At 34.2% G+C, this 10,562-nt stretch overlaps 1 protein-coding gene across 1 annotated transcript; it reads right to left on the reverse strand.

Annotated features, from left to right (window-relative positions):
* Nucleotides 1-6,894: 6,894 nt before the first annotated feature.
* Nucleotides 6,895-9,467, reverse strand: LOC113050144 (adenosine receptor A3-like). Its single transcript, XM_026212847.1, has 2 exons — nt 8,938-9,467; nt 6,895-7,828 (listed from the first exon to the last, which is right to left on the reverse strand). The coding sequence occupies exons 1-2, from the start codon at nt 9,267-9,269 to the stop codon at nt 7,150-7,152; spliced, it is 1,011 nt and encodes a 336-aa protein (XP_026068632.1). The 5' UTR covers nt 9,270-9,467; the 3' UTR covers nt 6,895-7,149.
* Between the last annotated feature and the right edge of the window lie 1,095 nt (nt 9,468-10,562).

The raw sequence follows: 10,562 nt of genomic DNA on the forward strand, positions 1-10,562 counted from the left end.
TTATAGCAATTAAGCATTAATCAAGACAGTACAATTGCAAAATCATCATCTCCATTAACACCTCAAACACCACTGTTATTCAGAATTCAACTAAGTATGATTTTAAATTCCAGTTCAACTTTTGAATTTGAATTAGCGGCAAACAGGATACAAAAAGGTATGAATTTAAATTTAAAGTAGAATTTAAATAAAACGTTTAATTTCATTGTAAGAATTACCTATGAACATGTTATCATATAAACAATGTAGGGGAGAGTTTTTAATTATTATTATTATTATTATTATTATTATTATTATTAGCAGACTGATTTTAATTGTGAATAATAATACATTATCTGTTTGTATTTTACATAAAGTACTGTTCAAAAGTTTGGGGTTGGTAAGACTTTACAGATATTTTGGAAAAAGTTTTCCTTACCCAGACTATTTGATCAAAAATACAGTAATATTGGTAAATATTATTACAATCTAAAATATTTTCCCCCATTGTAATATATTTCAAAATTGTATTTATTCCTGTGATGTAAAGCTGAATTTTCAGCATCATTATTCCAGTCTTTAGTGTCACATGATCAGAAATCATGTTATTTTATAGTATGCTGATTTAGAAACATTTTTTGTTATTACCTTGAAAGCATTTGTTTGAAATGGACATTTTTATATAGCAAATGTCTTTATTGTTACTTTTTAACATTTTGTTTTGTATAGTATTCATTTCTTTCGAAAAAGAGATCTTACTGACCCCAAACTTTTAAAAGTTAGTGTGTATATGTTATTAAAATCTATAAATAGTTTTCATATAGAGTTTGATTATATTTTATAATATTAATTATTAATTAATTATAATATTAATGAACATGTCAGTTCAAATTCCTCTTCAACATACAGTGGGATGTGGCTAATTTAATTTAAATTCACGTTCTGGAACCGAAAGTGAGCCAAATTTTCATTTAATTCTGAATCAAACACATGCATGTCCCAGAATCCTCTGTTTTCTGTCTCTGTTATTTAATGTGTCTATCACTGCATGGATAGAGACATAATTTGATATTCAAATGTTTCCACCCAGGAAATTGGACATCATCTTCATCAAATAAAAGTTTCAGTAATGTTCATTGTAATGTGGTAATGGATTCATCTCAGTATTGCTAGCCATGATCGTTTCATCTTGTTCCCTGGGCTCCTCAGCATTATGTGGTTATGATGTCTATTTTAGATTTGCTTTTTGAGTCATGACACAGAGGAATATCTTATTGCACTTTCAGAGCTCAGAGGAATTGTCACTTATGCTTTATTGTGATATCAACTTAGAGATTTCTACAAAATGTTCTTTGGGGAATACAAATTAAATGGATGTAGATCCAGATCAGCTCATTTGTTTGAGGGAGATTTTTTTGAAAAATGATTTTGAAAAAGGGCATTATTGAAATTTCTTCTCAGTAGGAAACAGGAAAACTGTTAGAGTGTCCATTATCTCTCCATTTAATATTGATTAGAAGATACAACTGAGACGTTCTTTCCTATGAGAATGTATACCTTACACTTCAGCAGTGCAAATCATTCTGCACTCAAAGTTATATATATATACTTTGTTATGACTGACCAATCAGAATCTTCGAATTTAGGGCTTCAATGTGAAAAGCTTATAATGAAAGCATATATATAAATGCTTTACACTTTTCATTGAATTGAAGATTCTGATTGGTCAGTCGCAACAAAGTACTTCAGACAGCTGTGTAATAATGAAATTAAATGGCACTCCATCTTGCCAAGATCCCCTAAAATATTCAGTTTGGACTTTAAACCGTTTTAAGACTGTCTAGCGCAGTGATGTTGGAAGTAAATGCTGTTCTTCTGCTTTTCTGAAAGGATGACTAAGGCAATCTCTTTGATTAGTTTCATTCCATTAAGATGTTGCAAACACCTAAACGTCTTTCCAGGGAAATGCAGTACTTTAGATTTAGCATTATTAGTGATATTTGCATCACTATTGCTCATACTAGGGATTAGTGACTCATCCTGGAACATTTCTGTTTGTGTTGAATTGAGGATACTGTGCTATTTGTTAAAGGAACACTCCACTTTTATTATTATTATTATTATTATTATTATTATTATTATTATTATTATTATTATTATTATTATATAGGCTCATTTTCCAACTCCCTTAGAGTTAAACATTTGCGTTTTAATGTTTTTGAATCCATTCAGCTGATCTCCGGGGCTGGTTGTAGCGCTTTTAGCTTAGCTTAGCATAGATCACTGAATCTGATTAAAGCATCTCGCATCTCGCTCAAAACTGACCAAAGAGTTTCGATATTTTTCCTATTTAAGAGTCTTCTGTAGTTACATTGTGTACTAAGACGGACAGAAAATGAAAAGTTGCGAAAAATAGTCCTTAGCTAGTTTGTGTAGTTGCAGCAATAGCAGAGTTGTTGGGAACTATTTTCACCCATGGTACGGCAGCAAATAAAAGTGCAACTGCTAGATCCAGAGATCGGCTATATGGATTCATAAACGGTCAAACAAAACTTTTTAACTCTAGGGAAGTTGGAAAATTTGCCTATTTTTATTTTAGTGTTCCTTTAAGTGACCAAAGTTTGCTTGTCAGTCCCGACCTTTGTTTGCATACAAAGCATAATTAACAGTAGGTAGCTATTGCTTAAAAGCATTATGCAACACTCGTGCAAACCTTGTGGTAGGGACATCTCATCATGCGTAACCGTCTGTGCAGTTTTCCAGAGATTAGTGACAAGTGAACCATAAAGGTCTGAGTTGTCATGGCGACATTATGCATGCTGTCATCTAATTGAAGAGAGATCAACATATCAAGCACAAGTGCTTTCAGGCCGCACCCCGTAGGACTATTGACTTGAGTGGTAAGCATGATGCATAGAGCAGTGGTGAATATGTTTACGGACATCTTTTTAAATGGGAAGATTAAATGGGAATGTGCTCTAATAATGTCTGCAATTACATACAAACTACTGAACTGGTCTAAAAGTCATGAAATAAATTATTATATTATTATAATAATATACTATAATAAGTAATTTATTTTTGCAGAAACCTTTTGAACAAATACATGGAATTCAGCAATTAAAAGAATGTAGTAAATAAACCACAGTGTCTTTGTGTGGTGACAAATAGAGAAGAGAGTGGTTAAAGATGAGTTTTGCAAAACCTGTGGTTCCTCCAGTACAGCTTTCGATTTGTTTTGGATCGTCTTATGAACATTATTGTCTGAACAATCGACTCGCAGGTATGCATGAGCACAGAATATTGAGCGGCCGTACGTTTTGAGCTGTGTTGTCATTTGCATCAAAATGAAATACTTCATATATATGCGTGGTTTCATAACTCCTGGTTTTTGTGCCACTGATGAGAATTGATTTGGAAATTGCTTTTCAACACTGTGCCAAAAAGGTCTATTTCATATTTTTCAACTTCACTCAGCAAAATGAACTCAAGCGATGTAAGGAAAAGTAATTATGTGTGAGAAGAACATCATAAATCCTGTGTATTCCGAGGCTGATATTACACCATACAGAGAAAGAACAAGAAGGCCTTTGGAAACTGAGACTTTTTCCAGAAATCCAGTAGTTCTCCCAGAGGAACGCTCCAAACGTTCCCTCAGCATTGTTCACTTCCACATGGCCCGATGCCAGTACATCATTTAAAGAGAATACAGAGGGAACGGCCAGTCTAATATACAGCAGAGTCCAGCCTTCTGAGGACACGCTGATCATCTCATTTAAACCTGGAGGAAACAGAAAGTATTAAAGGAATGTAATAAGTGTTATGAAGTAAAAGAAATATTTAAGATCCTGCATTGTGATTCTGCTCTTGGTTAGGATCTTAAATATTTCTTTCTTTAGAAGAAGAAAAAAAAAGTATGTGAAAGGAGAATCTAAGTGTGTGAAAACAAAAATATATGTGTGTGAAAGGAGAACGTAAATTTGTGAGAGTAGAAATGTGAAAGGAGAATTTTAAGTGTGTGAGAGTGTCAGAATGAATTATGGCTTGTGCGGCCCCTCTTTATATGGTTATATATTCACACCTACATATGTATGGGTGTGGCGCAAATCCAAAAATACTACTGACCTTATTGTGTATCAGTCACTCCTCTCTTCTTTCTCTGCAAATGTCTCCACTGCTAAAAGGACAACAAAATTTGTCTAACTCTCGCATGCCTTTTAAACCATTTTCCTTGCTCCCTTGTCCTCCTTCTCCCCTCCTGCTTCATCTCTAATAGCTGATGACTTTGCCACATTTTTCATTAAAAAAATTAAAAACATCAGTGCACAATTTTCCACACCACAATCAGTCAAGCTCATATCACCAGCAAACATACACTCATTTACATCCTTCTCTTCACTCTCTGAGGCAGAAGTCTCCAAACTCATCCTTTCTAATCATGCTACTACTTGCCCTCTTGATCCTATTCCATCTCATCTCCTTCAAGCCTTTTCTCCTGCAGTTGTCCATACTTATCTTGCTTGATCTGTCCGCTGCTTTTGTCACAGTTAACCACCAGATCCTCCTGTCAACCCTACTGACAAAGTGCATCTCAGGAACCGCACTACAGTGGTTTGAGTCTTACCTTATATTTAAAAGTCCTTGCTACGTGTACTGTGTTTAAGCTAACTGAGACTTGTTATAGCACTTATATATCGTTGCTTGTTTTGTTATTTTTGATTGCTTCCATTGTCCTCATTTGTAAGTCGTTTTGGATAAAAGCGTCCACTAAATGAGTAAATGTAAAAATAAAAAGGGCAGGGTTTGATTACTCAGGACTCATCATCCTTGGTACTAAACCTTTGTGGTCTCATGTGGTGAGCAACCGTGCATTTTGCTACATGGTAAATCTCTCTTGGTATGTATGATGGGAGTTTTTTCATGTGTTTTAATGAGTGTAATATTGTAGATAATCTTTTTATGTTCAACAGGTGTAGCCACACATCCAGGGGTTTCCAGTAACTTGGTTGGAGATTAAATGTACATTAGTGATGTGACTGCACTCCTGCTTTGTTTTTAGTGTTTGTTTGGTAACTTTGTCTGTCTTGGTCTTGTTTTGGTTACCTTTGTTTGAATGGGTTATCTCTTCTTTTATTCCTTCTTGAGCAGTCATTCATTAACTTGTGAATTAGCTAGAAGGCAAGTATCTTTGGCCTAGGTCTGCCATTTGTTCCTCCCATTGGTGCTTACGACTGCTCATTTTTATTTTTGTCTTTTGTTTTTCTTTGACTCTACAAGTTGAATATTTGTGTATGTGGACTCCTTTTGGAGTAGATTGTTCTGTTGTGGCATGAAATTGAGAATTTTGTATTAGTTTTTTTTGTTTTATGTGTCTTAAAGTTTGTACCAGTTAACCATATTGTAATTTAGGGTTAGAAACTTTTAAAGCAGGGGTTGCAGTCTTTTAGCAGGTCTACCAATTTAATCAATTGTATTGCTTTCACAACTGTGTGGTGTAGGTATGGTTTGAGGTAAAATCTAAAAGGCCCCCGCTGGCCATTTCTCTCCTACTTCTGTAACTGGTAGATTAGTGGATCTGGCTTGATTAAGATTGTGCTAAATATTTCATTTTTATAAATTGCTTCATTTTTTTACTTTGTCTATGTCTCCAGGCTCACACTGCCTTTGGCAAGAAACCTGTGTGCCCTTGTAAAGGGTTGTTATGTCCTGGTGTATTCCAGGTTGCCTACTCGACTGTATGATTTGCCTTGTTTTTGGTAATTTTCCTACCTGACCACTCATTGCCATATCTCAAAGACTTGGAGGTTGGTAAAAATGTTTTTTAAGGGCATTCTGCATTTACACCCTCCTTAACAGCTTCTTTCGTAGAAGAAATAAAGTGCGCAAACGAGGACTGAAACTCCATTGTGATGTGACTGTTCCTTTAAATGTAACAAATGTAAAAAGAGGTGCTCTACCAATAGAAGAGGTGCAATCAAAAACATATGAGCTAAACAAAGGTGCAAAGTTCAAGCTTTATGTATAAAACAAGATGTTTTATTATAGTTTGAACTTTGAACTTTTTCCTGTAAATGTAATTTATTTTTGTTGTTGAAATTATAAAATAAAGGATGTGAAAAACTACATTCACAGGTTCAGAATGACTCAGAATGATGTTAGTTTCGCTTCCTCTTTAATCGTGGCGACATGAGACAAGGGTCAATATCTCGAGAGAAGGCTTGTAGAAGTTTGATGGACTGTAATGGTAGCATGAGACGTGACAAAAGTAAACTATTTCATATAGTATTTATGGATTTTGTATTATGTGTATATATAACCGCAATATGGATAACATCACGGTGAAGCTCACTGCTTTGGAAAGGAAATTGGAGGATTAGGAGACCAAAAAGACAATCATAGTGACCGTTAAATTGGAATGTGGCTACTAGACCAAAACAACTGGTATCTTATCTTCTTTAGACTCCACTCCCAGCTTGGCCTTGGCTGGATTTTCCCCTTGGAAAGCATGACAACGAGATGCTCTGCGTTCGATTGTATGTATGGACAGGTTGATGGCTAATTTCGCTGGTTCTTGTGACTAGTGACAATAAAGGGCTACTACTACTACTAAAAACCCTTCAAATGAAACCCTAATTTTTCAACATGTTTTTGAAAGAAGTCTGATTCACAAAATAAAACTGATTCGGGAAAAAAAAACAAAAACAAAAAAATAATCTTTTTTTTTTATTATAATATTTACAGTTCATGGAAACACGTTTCAACATAGTGGGGCAAGTTGTCACATAAAAAGTTAACAAATACATATAAATACATATATATATTTATATAAGTGTATAAAAAATATATCCCACAGATATTATTAATACATTATATACATATATATCATAAAGTATATTTATGAAAAACAATTAAACCTCTCCATTATACAGTTGGTCCTTGTTTTTTAGGTATCTTGGTGCAGTTTTAATTGTTAATTAATTTAGTACAAAAATACGATGACCCTAGAATTACAGTGTTGTGTTAATGTGAAATGTCAGAAAAATATAAAATTTTAGGAACTAGGCATTTGAAACCAACATACAATACCCATGCTGGATAATATATACATATATTTTTTACTTTTGACTTCTATGGTCTCCCCTACTTATTGTACATGATTACAGAGTAATGCTAACCGTCCTGATATGAAATCAAAACGACTTTTTGTTTTATTTTCATGCTGCATCTGGCGGTGCTGTTCGAGTTGCTGCTGACGTTGTTATCCAAAGTCTGGCTACTCTGATCTCCTTTCTGCTCCGAGCTTGTCAGCCTCATCAGGATGCGTTTATATGCCATCTTAATCTTAGGGACCTTGAAAGCGTACACTATGGGGTTAATGGCGGAGTTGGCGTGAGAAAGGAGGATGCCGATGTGAAAGGCGACAGGGGGAACATTGAAAACCTTGTAGTAATTCACCGTGTTGATTATGTGCAGAGGAAGCCAGCAAACTGCAAACAGAACCAGAACCAAAGCCAGAGAATTGGCCAGTTTCCGCTCCTTTTGGTAAAAAAACTTCACAGTGTGACTCCCGACTCCTTTTCTGAGCTGTCTGGATATCATATTGAAGAGTAAGAGGTACAGGATCATCATGATGATAGTGGGTGTAAGGATGCAAGCGAGGAAGTTGAAGTTGACCATGTAGGACATGTCTATGACTGTTATGAAATGACATGTAATAGTGGAGTTTTCAGCGGTTGTGGTGTCTTTTTTGTGCCATCCGAACATGGGAATGATACCTAGTATAAAAGCAGAGAGCCAACATACAGTGACGGCGGCCCATAAGTGCTTCTTTCTGACTTTACCTCTGTACCTGAAAATTAAAAAGATCATTTGAATTTGTTTTTATTAATAATTAAAAAAAAAAAAAAAAAAAAAAAAAAAAATATATATATATATATATATATATATATATATATATATATATATATATATATATATATATATATATATATATATATTTATTTACATAAATTATTATTATTATATATTATTGATACACATTTATTGTTAAAGATTATTTACAAAAAAATCCTAATGTCTTTGAAAGTCTCTTCTGCTCACCAAGGCTGGATTTATTTGACCAAAATAACAGTTTTCTATTGCAATATATTTTAAAATGTGGCTCAAGTGGTAGAGCATTGTGTTAGCTGTGCAAGGTTGTGGGTTCGATTCCCAGGGCACACATGTTACGTAAAAAATGTATAGCCTGATTGCACTGTAAGTCGCTTTGGATAAAAGCATCTGCTAAATGCATAAATTTAATTTAATTATTCCTGTGACTTAAAACTGAATTTTCAGCATCATTACTCCAGTCTTCAGTGTCACGATTCTTCAGAAATCATTCTAATATGATGATTTGCTGCTCACAAAATATTTAACATTTCAAACATTTCTGATTATTATCAATGTTGAAAACAGTTGTGCTGCTTCATAGCTTTATGGAAACTTTGATATATTTTTGTTTTCAGGATTCTTTGATGAATAGAAAGTTTAAAAGAACTGGATTAATTTGCAACATTAGTTTTGTAACATTATAAATTTCTTTACTTTTAATTTTGATCAGTTTAATGCACCCATGCTGAATTAAGTATTCATTAGTAGTTCTTAAAACATTATTGACCCAAAACTTGAAATCAGTTGGGTCATGAAAAGTGAGCATTAATACTTGAAAATGATAGAAGATTATAAAAAGATTTCTGTGAAATAAATACATTCCTAATGTACTATAAGATTGTAAATGGGGTCCATCTAGATTTTATGCTGACTTATTGAATTGTTCAAGTTTCAAGTTACATGTTATCTCTGAGATCGACAGTATTTGATTTCCTCTTTATCAGCAAGCTTGATCAGCTCTACCATCACACAAGCAAGTCTTCAAATATGCATTGCAAAAAAAGCACGACTATTAAAAGTTCAGACCTGAGAGGGTTATAAACACGCAGGAAGCGGTCCACAGCGATGGCCAGCAGGGAGTGAACAGAGGCCTGGGTCAACACAATGACCACACAGCTGATGAAGAGACAGCAGTGGAAACTAGTCTTCAAGCGTCCATCAACCACCACAGCGAAAGGCACAGCAACTGCCCCCACCAGAAGATCAGCCACCGCCAGAGACACAACGAAACAGAACGTCGTCTGACTCAAAGCACGGCACGACCACACGGCCCAGATCACCAGCATGTTCCCCAGGCAGCATCCTACAGCGATGAGCACCTCCAGGGAAGTATAGATCACCTTCTCACCATCAGCCATGATGAAAATAAGCACAGGAACTCCACAGGAACTTACTTAAAGTAGTGGTGGTTTAAATAGGAAGTTGTCTGCACACATGCTGAACCAAACTCGCTCAGTCACACGAAAATCATTTTTTGCATGATCAGTACTTTGGAGTAGCTTAAATAGTTAAATAGTGGTTTTGTTGTTGTTCTTTTTTGTTTTCAAAATGTAAAAATGAATAAAGAAAATGTTTTAGAAGTTTGAAAAAGAAAAGTTAAAAAACTAAATATTTAAAATATTTTTTTTAATTACATTTTAAAATTAAGATGACATGTGTGTGTGTGTGTGTGTGTGTTGTTGTTGTTGTTGTTTCAGCAAGACCACATTAAATTCATCAAAAGTGATGGGAAAAGTACTTTTGTTGATTTATTTTAAATAAATACTGCACTTTTCAACTTTCTGTTCATCCAAGAACTCTGAAAACATATAATCACAGTTTTCACAGAAATATAAAGAAGCACAACTGTTTTCAACAGTGATAAGAAATGTTGGTTTCTATTTGAGAGAAACTTTTTAGAGCACGATTTAAACATTTTAGATATGTTAATGTTTTCATATTTTAAAACTGATTCAAAAATCAAAGTTATTTTTAAATTATAATAATATTTCACAATTTTACTGTATTTTTAATTAAATAAATTCAGCGTTAGGTAACATAGGACTTCTTTCAAAAATTTCACCAACACCAAACATTTCAACAAAAATATGTATATTTATGATTATGCATTTTTAAGACATTTTTTGGCATTTGCATTCAAGGTAATGTTTTGGCTATAGGTTTGATCAAGTGCATTCCCTGTGAATCAAACCCATGATCGTAGCATTGTTTGACCTATCTATAAATTTGTGTTTATAAATATTATGTGCTCGGATTTCTCTACTGGCACCGAAAGTATAACAATAGGCCTATACATACACCCTTATGTGGTGTACCATTAAATTGTGACTAACCTCGTTGCTAGTAAAGCAGGAAGCTGTGGTTTGATCAATTCAAGGAGTATGTTACTTACATTGCCATTTGCTCTCGAGCTACTGTAGGTATGCAGTGATCAAAATCGATTGATTGATTGATTCAGTCAGTCAGTGAGTCATGTTCTTGGTATTATTGTGCATGATTCATCAGCAGGCTATATGCTATTGTGAAGAAGTAAAATAATCTATTAAAAATGTAATGAGATCTCAGCATCTAAAACTAATTTTAAGTAGCCTAATTATTTGAAAAGCAAGTGTTAGCTTTGGGATATCTCCTCTAACTTATTCATGTCAATC

The sequence above is a fragment of the Carassius auratus genome, chromosome 31, assembly GCF_003368295.1.
Source record: "Carassius auratus strain Wakin chromosome 31, ASM336829v1, whole genome shotgun sequence".
In the NCBI taxonomy this organism is placed as follows: domain Eukaryota; kingdom Metazoa; phylum Chordata; class Actinopteri; order Cypriniformes; family Cyprinidae; genus Carassius; species Carassius auratus.

Excerpts from the sequence above, each read along its gene's own strand:
- LOC113050144 (XM_026212847.1), bottom strand. The coding sequence starts at position 9,269 with ATGGCTGATGGTGAGAAGGTGATCTATACTTCCCTGGAGGTGCTCATC. Across the intron at positions 7,829-8,937 it reads CGTGTTTATAACCCTCTCAG|GTACAGAGGTAAAGTCAGAA; the intron begins GTCTGAACTTTT and ends TTTAATTTTCAG.